The sequence below is a fragment of the Catharus ustulatus genome, chromosome 23 (genome assembly GCF_009819885.2).
Source record: "Catharus ustulatus isolate bCatUst1 chromosome 23, bCatUst1.pri.v2, whole genome shotgun sequence".
In the NCBI taxonomy this organism is placed as follows: domain Eukaryota; kingdom Metazoa; phylum Chordata; class Aves; order Passeriformes; family Turdidae; genus Catharus; species Catharus ustulatus.
Window position 1 is genome coordinate 6,910,286 of NC_046243.1, and position 15,642 is coordinate 6,925,927.

The 15,642-nt window shown below is 55.4% G+C and overlaps 1 protein-coding gene across 1 annotated transcript; it reads right to left on the reverse strand.

Moving 5' to 3' along the window:
- Positions 1 to 3,920: 3,920 nt before the first annotated feature.
- On the reverse strand, positions 3,921 to 9,156 carry LRRC37B (leucine rich repeat containing 37B). The gene is made up of 9 exons (XM_033078689.1): positions 8,856 to 9,156; positions 8,388 to 8,459; positions 8,136 to 8,207; positions 7,627 to 7,707; positions 7,278 to 7,349; positions 6,588 to 6,662; positions 6,021 to 6,139; positions 4,174 to 5,318; positions 3,921 to 4,070 (listed from the first exon to the last, which is right to left on the reverse strand). The coding sequence occupies exons 1-9, from the start codon at positions 8,969 to 8,971 to the stop codon at positions 3,921 to 3,923; spliced, it is 1,902 nt and encodes a 633-aa protein (XP_032934580.1). The 5' UTR covers positions 8,972 to 9,156.
- Between the last annotated feature and the right edge of the window lie 6,486 nt (positions 9,157 to 15,642).

A 15,642-nucleotide genomic window follows, 5' to 3' on the forward strand; every position in this document is an offset into this window, starting at 1 on the left:
GCGGGGCCGCGCGCGGGAACTTGGACGCGCGCAGACGTAGCTGGACACACAGCTGCACACAGCTGGACACATGGACACACACATAGACACACACCTGGACACACACCTGGACACACACCTGGACACACAAGGACAGACATTTGGACACCCATGGACCCTGCCACATGCGCGGGGTGCCCCCAGGATGTCACGGCCCCCGGAATACCGTGACCCTGGATCCTGGGCTACTGCTTGGGACACCTAAAGCTTCCTGGATCCCCCCAGTTCTAGTTCCCAGAGAAATTTGAGGTGTCCTAAGCATGGCACCCACCAGCAGCATCCTCCCCTGCAGAGAGGGGTCATGCAATCAGTGGTCCTGATCTTCCAGTGTTGGATGCAGGACAGCGCCCAGGCCAGAGAATCTTGTCTCTGGGTAACAGCATTTCCTTACGCTTCTTTCATCTGGAGTAATATTGATCAGAGGAACAACATCCAAGGAAACTAAGGCAAGGAAATAACCGTGAAGGAAATTCAAGGAAATAGTGAAGGAAAGAGTAGTGAGGAAAAAGCCAAGGATATTACCTCTAAGGAAGTGTTATCCAAGGAAATATGAGCAAGTAAATGAGAAGGAAACAACAGCTAAAGAACTGGGATCCAAGGAAATATCCTGGGATATAGCCACCAAAACAGCAGCCTCCAAGGAAAGCATGAGCAGTTCCTACATCAGAACAAAAGCTGAAGAGGAAATGCAGGCATTGCCTGTACTAAAAGTATCTGCCAGGCTCTTGATTCCCAGGAAAATAAATCCCTGCCTGAGCTTTGTACCTGGCAGGGTACTGGGATGTGGAGAAAGAGATTTTCCTACGCCCTTCAGCATGCTGGGATGACACTGGGCTTGAATTAAGTGGCTGTAAAAGGGCAGAGCCTGGAAAGCACACTGGAAGGGAAGGATTTGGAGAGATGAGGAAAAGTGGGAAGCACATGGTACATGACATCACCTGCTCTACAGCCTCTGCCTCGTATTTCTTCCTCTCCATCACAGATTTTCAAAGAAGCCCAGAACACTTTGCTCATGTCCCAGGGGTTCCTATGGCCACCAAAAACTGGCTCTCTGCCACCACTCAGTCCAGCTCACACAGGGTGCACAGGGGCATCAGGAATAAAAACCATACAACCATCATCCTGGGAACTAGGCATATGTGAGGGAGGGCAAAGGGAAGGAGGAGCAGGTGAAAACCTCAGGGGTGCAGGGTGGACAGGGCTCCTTGAGCAGCTCCAAGCCAGCACCTTGGGGACACCAGTGCCACAGCCCCTGCAGAAGGACACCAGTCATTCCCCTTCCCACCAACCCTCCAGAGCTCTTGTGCTTGCAGGAGACATTTGGAACACAGAAGTCTTGACTGTGGAAAGCTACAGGGGCCTTGGGAGGTTTTAGAAGCACTACTGCAAAGCCTCTTGCACTGATCCAAAGAGATATCCAGGAAGGCCTCTTTGGAATGGGCAAACACTACAGGGATGCTGGAGTCAGGCACTGGCACTGGGGTTGGCAGGAATAACACCTGTGTCAGGTTTGACCAGATATATGCTCTGCTCAGCCCAGTGGGAGAGCTGAAAGGGAAAGTGGAAAGATAATGAGTGTCAGGGAGAGGGACAGGTGGAGCCACTCTGAAGAAGCCATTGGACAAATGTCCCAGACAGACACAGCCAAGAAGCTGAGGATCCCCAAGACTGTTGCCAGCAGGCAGAAGGGGGACCCAAAAGACAGGAGGAATACAAAGAGGTCCGTGCTTGAGGCAGCAGGGGAATCCTCCCCTGGCCCATCTCACCTTCCCGGCTCCCTCTACACAACGCGGTGGAGGCTCTGGGCCTCTGGAGTGGGAACAATGACCATGTAAACAAAGGTCCATCCAGGTTGGAAGGGCTGCCCAGGGTGAGTCAGTCCAGCCATGCAACAACAGAGAGGCTCCCTGAGGACACAGTCCTGAGGGGCAGAGGAATCCAGGGAGGCTGGACATTGTGCAAGGAGAAATCCTTGAAGGCGCGGGCAGGAACAGGCCATGCTCATGTGCCCAAAGACGAGCTGGTGAGGAAGCAGAGCGGCTCAGCACTCAGGAAGCTTTGGCTGGGACTTAGAGAAAACACCGAATTTACAGCTTTGCAAGAAAGGCAGCAGCGCAGGTGGACAGCAAGGATGTTCCTCGGGCATGCAGAGAGGAAGACAGAAAGGCAAAGGCCCAGCTGGAACTGAATTTGACCAACGCCAAAAGGGAGAAGCGAAACTGCTTTTACAAATACATCAGCAACACCGGGAGGAATGAGGACAAACTTTGCTTTTATTGAATTCAGGGAGAAACATTGCAACAAGGGATAAGGAAAACCCCGAGGTGTTGATGCCTTGGCTGGGTGTCCCCACCTCGTGGTGCCTGCAGCAGCGTCCGACCATCCCTCAGCAGTGACAGAAAGAAAATTACAGCCAAGCAAAAATCATCAAGGAAATAACAACAGCCAATGAAACAGCGTCCAACGAAAGCCTCAGCAGTTCCTATACTAAAATGGGAGGTGAAGAACCTTCGGCATGCCTTTATCTTCTTCCTGAAAGTCTTCCACCTGAGTTCTTCCCACTATGCCTCTTCCTGGGATGCTTCTCTCTGCGCTTCATAGGCATCCCTGATGCGTTCAATCCACGGCAATTCAGAGTTCGTGAATAGGGAAGACCACTGGGAGGAGCCATGGACAGTGCCACAACAAGGACAACACTTGCAGGAGCACCCTGCCCCGTTCTGCTCCACATCGTGTGCCTCCTTGTTATCCTTCCTCCCTTTCTCCGGCAGCTTTACACAGAACCTGAGAAAACCAGAAAGGGAGAATAGGCATAAAAAGAGAAGGCAGCTGGTCGTGGAGGTTGTGCTAAGCAGAGCTGCCTGTGCTCTGCCCTGTCTGGGAAGCAGCCGCTGCAGGAGTTGGGAAGTGGCATTTCCAGGGCTGCAAAGCAATGCCGTGTGCAGGGTCAATGGGAGAAAAAGGCTTGTGTACAGCACATCCCCAGAGGTCCCTACACCCAGTCCGTAAGCAGGGAGGTTTGGCCAGGGGGGGCTGCAGCAGGTGCCAGCACCTCTCCCTACTCGGAGGAGGGTGTGTCAGCAGAGCCTAAGCAAGGTGGGGAGCCCCAGCAGGGATGGCAACGGCTGCAGTAGCTGGGAATGAGCCCTGGATGCAAAAGGCAACTGGAGAGGATGGGAGTGAGTTCTTCACCAGGCACTGTGGGGACAGAGTGGGGAAAAACAGGGCAGAGCCATCAGCAGACAAGACTATTCTGGGAACAGAGAGGTATTGCTTGTGCTCACAGAAATTTGGGACCACATCGGAGCCCAGGACATCCATCCCAGTACCGACATGGGAAGGGCTGGTTGGGCTGGGAGCTCCTGCCTCAGGAGTTCAGGATCCCCTTTCCTGGGGCTCCCCCAAACACCATGTGTTTGAAACACAGCCAGGGCAGTGCTGGGCAGCAGCACCTGCGTGGCTGCGGGGCTCCAGGAGGAGTTTCTGTGCACAGCAAAGACTCTTGGTGCCACAGCAGTGCCATGGGCAGGCAGCAGTTACCTTCTCAGGCACAAGATCCTGGTGTGGCCGGGTTGAGAATCAGCTTTAGAAGATACAAGGCATGTCTGGGGATAGAAAATGGGAGATTTGTAACACTGGTTTTCCTGTAATATTCTGCCAAACAGGGGAGGGTGAAAGCTCTCATTGCTGTGTGGCTGAAGGAAGGAGAGCAAAGCAAAGCTGGGCAGAGTCGGGACAGAAGGCAGGACCAGCTTCCCCCAGGCAGGCTGAACCCTGCTGAGCCAGGTCCTGTGGAAGCTGCCACAAGCTCCAGGCTTGGAAAAACATCTCCTGTGGTCCCCGGCATGTGCAGGGGCATCTGCAGGGGCACCTGGGGCTCATCACCTGGGCACTCCAGTTACAAGACAGACAGCTGTGTGTGAAGCAAGATATTGGCTTACATGGAAGAAGACTTTCAGCATCACACCAAGGATAACGAAGAGAGATAACAAAACCACAAACTTGACCATTTCCACTGAGTGCTCTGCTTTCTGTTCAGAGAAAAGGAAAGGAGATCACCATGGTGAGAGGATTACTCCTTCATTCTTCCCTGCCCACAAGGACATGGGCAGTACTGCCCAGCCAATCTCCTACCTTCCCTACGAGTTTCTTTCCCTCCCCCAAGGCCATGCATCCGGGCATATTCTCTTGCTGACGACACAGGTCCATGTGATCAGAGGCTCCCTGTTTCTCTTGCCTCTCACTGAGTGCCTTTAGAAGCAGCCCGGTCTTTGAGACCATCTTGGCACAGGCCTGTTTCAGCTGGGGCAGGCTGCAGTCCATCCTCAGAGCTTGCTCCATGTGAGCCATGAAGCTCTGCAGGCCTTTGTCTGGCACCAGCAAGCGCAGGTGATGATTGACCGTGGTTTCGAAGGACTCTCCTGGAACTGGCTCAAAGCCTGGACTTTGAGGTCTCCAAGGATTATTAAGAAACTGGGAGCCTTCATCCTCTGTGGTGTCAGGGATCTTCTGGGGGTGGCCTCCTAGAGGGGAATGCACCCCTTCAGCCGTGGTCTGTCCCCTGCTGCTGGCAGAGGGGTGGCTCTGAACCAATGGGTCAGAGAGAAAATCCAGGTTCCTGTTTAGACCCTGCTCAGCTTTGGTGGCGGTGGCTCTGGGCTCTCCCTCTGCTTTCACAGGGCTCAAGACCTCGTAGAAAAGCTGATTATGTCCCACCCAAAGCTGGCTGTCCTCCTTCTTTGGCTGTTTGTGAGAACTGACATAGTTCTGCCTTGGATCTTGATCTTCCACCTCATCTCTGAGGTGTCTATCTCCAGACTTGTCATGAGAGGGGTTTAATCCACCAGCCACATCCCAAGGGTTCAGTGCTTGCCAGTTTAAACGTGAATCCTGCTGCCTGTGATCCCAGCTTGAGGGTGTCTTTTCCAGCACATACTTCAGATTGGCAGGCTGGGAATGATGTGGGACAATGCTTTTCACAGTCTTGATGCCTTCAGCCTTGTGCAGCTTCTTCTTGAGCTTGGTCCTCAGGTCATCAACTCTTGTTTTCCCTTTGTGCCCCAAGAGATGCCTTGGGGGATAGGAACTGGTCCTGGAATTCTCCAGCCCGCTGCCATCACCCTCAGTGCTCAGGGTCAGGGCAACCGCAAGTGTAACAGTTCCGTGATCTCCCATTGAAGGCTCCTTGGGCTTCAGGCTCAACACTGGGCTCCTGTTCAGCTTTCTGGGTTCTTCCATCTCCATTATTTCTCCCCGTGTCTGTACCAGACTTGTGTGAGCTGGGGAACACCAAGACAGCAGATCAGCGGCTCGGCACAAACACAGGCTCAGAGGTTACCCCGAGCAGCAGGAGCTTGTCTCAAGGCCAGGCAGTGTGAGAGCAGAGTGGGGGATGTGTTGTGGAGAGGAGAAGACCCCTTCAATCCATCCCATTATCCTCCTTTACTCCGCAGCCATTCCCATCAACAGCAGTAGCTCAAGCTGTTACAGCATGTAAAACATTTTCAAAGGGCAACAGAGCTCTGGGGCTGTGCTATGGGAAACCTGGGGCTGAGCTAGTGAGAGAACTGAGCTCCCTGGGGACCTTAGAAACCTGGGGCTCTATGTGTTTGCAGAAGTGCAGCCTTGCCCTGCTGTAGATTGATGTTCTCTGCCCTGTGCCCACCTAGAGCAAGATGCTGCTTTGCTGCCCCTGCACAGGCCAGCGAGGGGTTAACAGTGCTTGGTGTTCACCCCGCAGAGAACATGGGGGCCCGGGCCTTTTCCCTGCACTGGGGCAGTGCACATCCCAGTGAGCTGTTCCTTCTCCAGACACCATGTGACACAACCCCCAGGAACTTTTCAACCTGAGGTGTTTTGTCCAAGTCCTGTACTCCAAGGGGAGATCAGGACCCCCCAAGACAGAGCAGTACTGCAGCTTCTCCCCAGGCTCAAGAGAAGTGTCAGATGTGAGCTCCCCCCCAGCCCCGCTGGACACCAACCGCATTGAGGGGTGCTGGTGCTGCACAGCTTCTCGCAGAGGAACTGGATGCTCCTGCACGGGCTCTCGGAGAGGGGACGCTCCTGGCACAGGCAGCAGGCCACCTCCTTGGGCACTTGGCTAAAGACAAGAGGGCAGGATTGCAGGAAGTGCTGGCCACCCAACCCATGGCTCCGAGCCCAACTCAGGGAACACACGGATACCACGCATGGGGCTTGTGCTTCCCTGTGTGCCACAGCTCTGCAAAAGTCCCCTCACTCCCAATGCAAAACATTCCAAAGGGGATTGTATCCTGCAAAGTGGAACTGCTCCCAAAATACCATGTGACACACAAATGCACCTGCCTGCAGTTCAAACTCCCCTTTGAGCAACCTGCAGCAAGTCATCCAAAAGGTGAAACTATGCCTCTGAGCTGCTGAGTTTGGGCAAGTTCCCAGAAAGAAGCAGCCATTCTTGAGCTTACTGGGCTTCTTCTGGCTTTGTGGCACATGGATTTCTTTCCCAAGCAGAGCCCTTGTCCCAGCACTCAGGGCCTACTGGCACCTGGGACTGTGTCCCACACACTCACAGGGTTTCCAGGCTCAATGTGGTCTGCAGGAGCAGCAGCAGCGTCTGCGGAGTCACTTGGGTGGCACTCAGGTCTCTGCAAGCATTGGAAAGACCTCATTAAATTCTCCAGTGACCTTGCCAGACCTCTGCTCTGAGAGCAAGCCCAGGGCCCTGATGATCGTGGTGCTGTTGGCAGAGGCATCCACTTCTGCCTGATCAAAGAGAAGCCATTCTGGAGCCCAGCTTCTCTCTGCCTTGCCCTGCTCTAAACCAGGGGGGCAATCCTGCAGCTCTCGTGGCAGACAGATGCCACCAGAAAGGATTGCCCCTCTCCCGACCCTCCTGCTTCCCTCTCCTGAGGGCACCTGGAGTCTCTGAAGGAGGCAGGAGCCTCCAGTTGCTGGCACGAGTACTCCAGTAGGAGCGCAGTTTATTGCCAGAGCTCCACGGCCTCTCCATGGGCCCAGACCTGCAAGGGCTCTCGTCCCTGAAAGTTTGTGTCCCAGTTCCTGGGTAGCTCTGCAGCTGGGGACACACCAGCACTGCTTGGCTTTTGCCAAGGGGGTAGCCAGGCATAGCTTTGTCTCCAGCAAATTCAGGCTGGGCAAGAGGAAGGTTTGCTGCTGCACCTCTGCCGCTTTCCTGAGTACAGGGCACTCGAGAGAGACACACATCTCTGTTGATCTGCTCCAAAGGAGCCAAGACTTACAGAGAAGTCACCGAGGGCAGCTTGAAGAAGGCGGCGTCATCAATGACAGCCAGCGGGTTATGGCTGAGGATCCTGAGAAACAAGAGAGCTCTGTCAGGGCTGATGGCAAGGCCGTGAGCTGCGTGTGCCGGGCACGTGGGGATGGCCTGGCTGGTTTCAAGGAAGCCTTGCAGGAGATGAGCAGGGCAGGGGAATGGTCCTTTCGAGCTGCATGCTCCTGGTGCTCCCCAGCTGACATCCACGGGTGCAATCAGGACTTTCCAGAGGGCAAAGCTGCTCTTGCCTACTGACCCTGCAGAGACCCTGCAGAGACTCGTCCTGCCAGGCCTTTAGCCCTGGGGCCACTTACAGCTCCTGGAGAAACTGCATCCCATGCCAGGCCTGGAAAGTGCCGCTGTGGATCTGCGTGAGGCCATTCCCAGAGAGGTTTCTGGGGAAAGAGGAGGTCACACAAAGCAATCAGGCCTTTCAGACAAGAAGAGGGGGCAAAGCAGCATCTCTTGGTAGGAAAGGTGCAAATCCAAGGTGGGAGAGGGAGGAAACTGCCGCCTTCTCATTGTCTGTAGCCTGTCCAGGAGGGGAAGTGAAGGGCACAAGTGCTGAGGCTATTTCTGTCCCAGGATGCAGCCAAGGCTGCAAGAACTGGCTGCTCTGATGGCTGCTATCTGTGTGGTAACCCCGCTGGGATGTGTCCCCCTGGTGTGGCTCTCCAGCCACCAACACTGACCTCTGCAGCTAAGCTGGGCTCTGAGCAGGGCACATTTAGGGACTGTGAGGAAAAGAGCAGGAGCATTTTCCAACACTGTGCCCAAGGGAAAGACTGTGCTAAGAAGAACAGAAAGGAACTTGATCACTCACAGAAGCTTCAGGAAAGGCAGTGGCTCAAAAGCGCGTTCCTCAATGGACAGGATCTCATTGCCTGACAAATCCCTGTTGCAGTTAGAAGACCAAATGTCACTTCCATTTGCCCTGTCGCTTTTGCTTGCCTCTGTAGTCTTGATGCCAGCAGGGACAAAGGCCTCATGCCCATGGCTGCAGAGGGGCTGAGCAGCAGGGCCCCAGGGAGGGGCAGGCAGGAGCCCCTGGCCGTGGGCAGGGCACGGTGCTTACAGGTGCTTCAGCAGGAACAGCCCCTCCAGGGAATGGCTCTTCACTTCCCGCAGCTCATTGTCCCTGAGCACTCTGCAAGAGGACACAGGGACATTGTGACAGTGGCCACTGGCCAGCTGCAAATGGCATTGTCATGGGAAAGTCTCCTGCAGCAGCTTGACAGAAGCATCCCTTTGGGTCACTGCTGGCATCGTCCCCATTTCTGGCCAGAGCAGGTATTTGCTGCTGGCTGGCTGAAGCTGACCACAGCTTGATCCCTGGGCAAACAGTCATAGGGACAGTGTCCTGGGCTGCAAGGGAAGCGGCTCATGGCCTTTTCCTGCCATTCTGGGAAGCCCTGGTGATTCACACCCCTCCTTGCTTTCAATTCCAATGGAAACGGGTGGTGTTGGGTCTGCTGCTGCAACCCCAGAGCAAAGGACGGAAAATACCAAACTCCCGACATTTGCAATGCTGCAGGGCACTTACAAGGTCTCAGTCCATGGGTAGTTCTTCCAGACTCGTTTTCCAACAGCAGCAATGGAGTTGCCAGTGAAATCTCTGCAAAGAAACCAAAGACCTCGGCCCCTCTCAGGAAAAGCCATTTCCCTGCCACTCAGCTGCTGAGCTGTAAGCGGGCTTTGCCTGCAGAAGGCCCGGTGTGCCCAGCCTGGCTTCACCCTCCTGCTGAGCTGGGGCCCCCAAACCCCCCCAGTCTCCAGCCAGGGAGTGCCCTGGGTGTCCCACACGGGGTTTGCAGCACCAGGGAGCCAAGGAGGGGCAGCTGCAGGGGTCTGTGGGACAGAGGGACTCACAGGACAGCGAGGGCCTGGCGGCGGCTGGCCAGGGGCACGGTGGCCAGGCCGGTGTGCCGGCAGTCCAACCGCCCAAGCTGTGGGCAGTGGCAGGGCTGTGGGCAGAGCTCCTTGGCCACTCCTGGGAAGGGGGCCCCTGCCAGCAGCAGGGCCAGCAGGAGCAGAGTACGCACGAGGCGTGTCACCAGGTCCATGGCGAGGCAGGACTGGCTACAGTCACCTGGGACGCAGAGCTGAGGTGCAGCTGTGGCAGCTGCTGTGTCACAGTGGGGCTACCAATGTCACAGTGGTCCTTCTCATGTCACTGCAGCAACGCTCGTGTCACCATGGTGCTGGTTGACATCAGAGCTTGCAGCAAACGGGAGTTGGGGTGATGCTGTCACCAAATGTCTCTGTCTCAGAGCCATCATTCTGCGGAATGGTGGAATGGATTGGCTTGGAAGGGGCCTTAAGGATGAGCCAGGCCCACCCCTGCCATGGGCAGGGACACCTTCCACTATCCCGGCTTGCTGCAAGGCCTGTCCGACCTGGCCTTGGACACTTCCAGGGATCCAGGGGCAGCCACTGCTACTCTGGGCATCCTGTGCCAGTGCCTCCCCACCCTCACCAGGAAGAATTTCTCCCGAACACAGGATCTGACCCTCTTCTCTGTCAATCTGAATCCATTCCCATTTTTATGTGATTTTACGACCAGGTTTTGGTAGTGGAAGTTTTTGTGGGGGACATGGGGCAGTTTCTGTGAAAAGGTGCCAGAACCTTACCCCATATCTGGCAGAGACAATTCCAGCCGCCTCCATGGTGGACATGCCTCTGGTCAAGGTTAAGCCCATCTGAAATGGTGATAACAGTCTAGGGTTAAGATATCTAAGAAGGGGAACATAATAACTCGTGTACAACAACATTCAGAGAGAGGGGTGGGAACATATGAGGGGAACTGCTGTGCAGACACTCAAAGGAGGGGCAGGATGTGCTTGAGGCACCAGAACTAAGTCCCCCCTGCATCCCAGGATAAAGGCCATGGTGAGGTAGCTGTGCCTCTGAAGCCCGTGGAAATTCACAGGGATGCCAGAGATCCACCTGCAGCCCCTGGAGTATCCATTTTGGAGCAGGTGCATGCATGAAGGAGGCTGTGATCCTGTGGGAATCCTGTGCTCTAACCGGCTTGCCTTAGCTAAGAGCAGCTTAACTGCTCATAGCTCAATACTTCCTGGGCACCTTGAAAGCAAGTAAGAAGAGGAACACAGAGAACATAGGTGTCTCCAACAGCGTGATGCAATGTGAAGAACTTGGGTGACAGTGAGAAGACTTTCAAGAAGATTGTCCTTGATCTCCTGTTCCAATGTAGAAACTGCTGAGACTTTACTTCAATGCTATTTCTTTGACTGCTTGTCCTGGTTTAGGGGGCAGTATTGCCAGAAAAGGAAAAGGTGAGTTTTTTCCCAAAATGGATAGTGAAAAACTCCCTCCCTCCCAGTTTACTACAATTTGGAAATTAAGGAACTCTCAGGGAAAAGGTACGGATTTTAGGAATAACAGTTCTTTACTGATATATCTACAAGACAAACAAGAACAACATCAGCTATGAACAGATCAGTGACAAACAGAACGAAACGCAGTCTCAGTCCTTTTGTCCAGTCAGGCCACAGGGTCCTGGTGGAGCGGGGGGTGGAGTGGCTTTTTTCTCAGTCGCGGGAACTGCAGGAGCAGGCAGGTGGTAGCGACAGGGCTGTCCCAGGTGGGAGACGGGTGAAGGAAAAGAAAACTCTGCTCACCGTTTGTGTCCCGGTTCTCAGTGCTGTTCTCAGAAGCAGGAAGCTGTAGCAGTGTCGGAGTGCAGGGCCTGGTCGCACCACGGAGAAAGAAAGAAATTCTCTCCTCTGCATTCGGACCCACCAGCTCGAGTGGCCCAGGAGCTCAGCTCGAGTGGCTCCTCGCAAGGACAAAGCAAGCAAGAATAAAGCAACTTACAGCTATTCATCCCCACCCCCTCTTTTGTCTTGAACTATTAGAAACCAGGGAGTTGCCTGGCCAAGTTACTTTGACATGCTAATGGGAAAAATTCTCTCCACTGAGGGTAAGAGTAAAAAACTCCCCCAACCCCCAACACTGCTGTTCTCATTTCATTTGATATTTCTTCTCCTGTTATTTCTTTGCTGTTACTTGAGTGGGAAGTGCTCCAGTGAATCAGCAACAGTGAGGGAATGCCATCACCCCAGGACAAGGCGCCTGTACCCAGTCACTGCAGTGCACCCCAAGAGCTGACACATTTATCCCTCTGCAGAGAAGGGTGCTGTGGGTAACACGAGCTCAGGACACCCTGAGAAGGCATCAGTACCTCAGGGTTTTCCTAATCCTTTGTGGCAATGTTTCTCCCTGCATTCAATAAAAAACGAAAATTGTCCTTTTTCCTCCTGGTGTTGCTGATGTATTTGTAAAAACAATTTCTGTTCTTCCTTATGGCATTGACCAATTCAGTTTGAGACTGTTGTGGGTTGAGAGGATAAAACACTCATCAAACATCATCAAGGACAAAACAGGCTTAATGATATAAAATGAATTTTTAACTAACACAATCAGAGCAGAATAATGAGAAGTAAAATAAGCCCTTAAAAATGCCTTCCCACCACCCCTCCCTCCTTCCCAGCTCTACCGCCTACCCCAGCAGCACAAGGAAACAGAGAATGGGGGTTATGGTTAGTTCATCACCTGAGGCTTCTCCAGCTTCCAGGAAGAGAAATTGTTACCCTGCTGCACTCTGAGGTACCTCTAATGGGAGACAGTTCTCCAGGAACTTCTCCAACGTGTCTTCATCTCACGAACAGCAGCTCACTGCAAACTTCTGCAACCTGAGACCATCCCTCAGGCAATAGTCCTCCCCAAACTGCTGCAACGTGGGTGACACTTCCACAGCTGCAGACCTCCAAGGAAGGTTGCACCATCCTGAGAGCAGGATCCCTCTCTCCACGGGTCTCCCACAGGATCACAGCCTTCCCCAGCTCTCCACCTGCTCTGCTGTGGGGCTATGCCACAGGATGTAGGTGGATCTCTGCTTCCCTGTGGATCTCCATGGGCTGCAGGGGCACAGCTGCCTCACCATGGTCTCACCATGGCCTGCAGAGGAATCTTGGCTCCAGTGCATGGAGCACCTCATGCCCCTCCGTCTCTACTACCCTTGGTGCCTGCAGGTTGTTCTCCTCATATGTTCTCACTCCTGCTCTTCTCTCGTCAGAATTAAAACTGTGTCAAAACTTCATTTTGCTGTCTTCTTAAATCTGTTACGACAGAGGTGTAATTGCTATTTCTAACTGGCCCAGACTTGGCCAGTGGCACATCCATCTTTGGAGCCAACAGGGGATGATCTTCCAGACACGGTGGAAGATGGAAGCTTCCAGCAAATACTAAGAGAAGGAATTTTCGTGACTCTGTGCCCACGGCTGGAGACCGCTCTGCCCCAAGCGCTGCCTCTGCAGCCCTCAGGTTACCACCTGCTCCTTCTTCCCTTGGCCCTCCCTCACACCTGCCTGGCTGCATTGCATGGAACCTGATGCTTGCATTGCTGTACCTCCTGTGGAGGGGCTGCTGTCATTGAGCAGAATCGTCTTCCCAAGCAGGTTTAGTGCACATGCATGAAACCTGCCTTTGTCTAATATGGCTCAGAATAGCCTGAAAATCATGCAAGGGAGTGGAAGACAGGAAACACAGACATCAGGGAGGAATGTCTTCATGAAAAGGGTGGTCAGGGCTTGGAAGGGGCTGCCCAAGGACGTGGTGCACACCCCATGCCTGGAGGTGTCCAAGGAACGGCTGGAGGTGGCACTGAGCGCTCCGGCCTGTGTGACAAGGTGGGGATCGGGCACAGATGGACCCGCTGAACACGGTGTCTTCCATGGTCAGTGACTCTGAGCCTCTGGGACACTGTGCCCATGGCTGGAGGCCGCCCTGCCCCAAGCGCTGCCGGAGCCGCCCTGGCCCGAGCTGTTGGCCCGCGCGTTTCTCCTCAGGCCGGGGGGGCCGGTGCCGCTGCCCGGAGCCGGAGCCGGAGCTGCCTGTGCGGCGGAGCGGCCGCGCTTTCCGCCCGGGCCCGGGGCGCCTGTGTGTGCGCTGCTTGCGGGACCGTGCCGGCCTTGCCAGAGCTGCCCGCGGCTCCCTTCGCCCGGGGGCCGCTGCCGGTGGCGCCGCGCTGAGGCGGAGCTGCCCCTCGCTCTCTGCCGGCGCTAATGTGGCCTTGCGGCCGCGGCGCGAGCTGTGCCGTCAGTGTCCGGGCGCTGCCGCCTCCAGAGCCCGGCTGCCGGAGCGCTTCGCCGCAGGGACTCGGCTGCAGCGGCGCTTGCAGCGGGCTCGTCCGGCCTCCGCCGCTGCTGTTCCCGCCGCGCTGAGGCGGCGCTGCCGCCCCTCAGGCTCCCGGCGCTTCCCGCCCTTGGCGCTGCGCCTCCCTCAGGATCTCCCGGCGGACATTCCGAGCTTGGCCCGGCTTTCGGGAAGCTCCCCGCGCTCTCCCAGCTCCATGCGGGGGAGTTCGGCTCTTGCTGAATGCCGGGTGCCCACCACAAAGGCGCTTTCACCGCCCTGCGCGAGTGGACAGAGCAGAGAAAAGACAGCGAAAGGCTCATGAGTTTACAGAGAGAGGGGGAGAGATCCCTCCCTGATCACCGTCACGGACACAACACACAGAACTTGGGGATATTAATGACATTTATTACCAACAAAATCAGAGCAGGATAACGAGAAAGAAAAGAAATTTCAACACTACCTGTAGCCCATACCAAAAGCTGGCCAGAGAAATCAAATAAAAATGGGAATGGCTTCAGAGTGAGAGAGAGCAGGGTTACATCGTGTGTTCGGGAGAAATTCCTCCGGGTGAGGGTGGGGAGGCACTGGCACAGGATGCCCAGAGCAGCAGTGGCTGCCCCTGGATCCCTGGAAGTGTCCAAGGCCAGGCCGGACAGGCCTTGCAGCAAGCCGGGATAGTGGAAGGTGTCCCTGCCCATGGCAGGGGTGGGCCTGGCTCATCCTTAAGGCCCCTTCCAAGCCAATCCATTCCACCATTCTGCAGATTGATGGCTCTGAGACAGAGACATTTGGTGACAGCATCGCCCCAACTCTGGTCTGCTTCAAGCTCTGATGTCAACCAGCACCATGGTGACACGAGCGTTGCTGCAGTGACATGAGAAGGACCACTGTGACATTGGCAGCACCACTGTGACACGGCAGCTGCCACAGCTGCACCTCAGCTCTGCGTCCCAGGTGACTGCAGCCAGTCCTGCCTCGCCATGGACCTGGTGACACGCCTCGTGCGTACTCTGCTCCTGCTGGCCCTGCTGCTGGCAGGGGCCCCCTTCCCAGGAGTGGCCAAGGAGCTCTGCCCACAGCCCTGCCACTGCCCACAGCTTGGGCGGCTGGACTGCCGGCACACCGGCCTGGCCACCGTGCCCCTGGCCAGCCGCCGCCAGGCCCTCGCTGTCCTGTGAGTCCCTCTGCCCCACAGACCCCTGCAGCTGCCCCTCCTTGGCTCCCTGGGGCTGCAAACCTCGTGTGGGACACCCAGGGCACTCCCTGGCTGGAGACTGGGGGGGTTTGGGGGCCCCAGCTCAGCAGGAGGGTGAAGCCAGGCTGGGCACACCGGGCCTTCTGCAGGCAAAGCCCGCTTCCAGCTCAGCAGCTGAGTGGCAGGGAAGTGGGTTTTCCTGAGAGGGGCCGGGGGGTCTTTGGTTTCTTTGCAGAGATTTCACTGGCAACTCCATTGCTGCTGTTGGAAAACGAGCCTGGAAGAACTACCCATGGACTGAGACCTTGTAAGTGCCCTGCAGCATTGCAAATGTCAGGAGTTTGGGTATTTTCTTTCCTTTGCTCTGGGGTTGCAGCAGCAGACCCACCACCACCTGTTTCCATTGGAATTGAAAGCAAGGAGGGGTGTGAATCACCAGGGCTTCCCAGAATGGCAGGAAAAGGCCATGAGCCGCTTCCCTTGCAGCCCAGGACACTGTCCCTGTGACTGTTTGCCCAGGGATCAAGCTGTGGTCAACTTCAGCCGGCCAGCAGCAAATACCTGCTCTGGCCAGAAATGGGGACGATGCCAGCAGTGACCCAAAGGGATGCTTCTGTCAAGCTGCTGCAGGAGATTTTCCCATGACAATGCCATTTGCTGCTTTGCTGCTGGCCAGTGGCCACTGTCACAATGTCCCTGTGTCCTCTTGCAGAGTGCTCAGGGACAATGAGCTGCGGGAAGTGAAGAGCCATTCCCTGGAGGGGTTGTTCCTGCTGAAGCACCTGTAAGCACCGTGCCCTGCCCACGGCCAGGGGCTCCTGCCTGCCCCTCCTGGGGGCCCTGCTGCTCAGCCCCTCTGCAGCCATAGGCATGAGGCCTTTGTCCCTGCTGGCATCAAGACTACAGAGGCAAGCAAAAGCGACAGGGCAAATGGAAGTGACATTTGGTGTTCTAACTGCAACAGGGATTTGTCTGG

Excerpts from the sequence above, each read along its gene's own strand:
- LRRC37B (XM_033078689.1), bottom strand. The coding sequence starts at position 8,971 with ATGGCTTTTCCTGAGAGGGGCCGAGGTCTTTGGTTTCTTTGCAGAGAT. Across the intron at positions 7,350-7,626 it reads ATGCAGTTTCTCCAGGAGCT|GATCCTCAGCCATAACCCGC; the intron begins GTAAGTGGCCCC and ends CTTGTTTCTCAG. Across the intron at positions 4,071-4,173 it reads GAAAGAAACTCGTAGGGAAG|AAAGCAGAGCACTCAGTGGA; the intron begins GTAGGAGATTGG and ends TTCTCTGAACAG.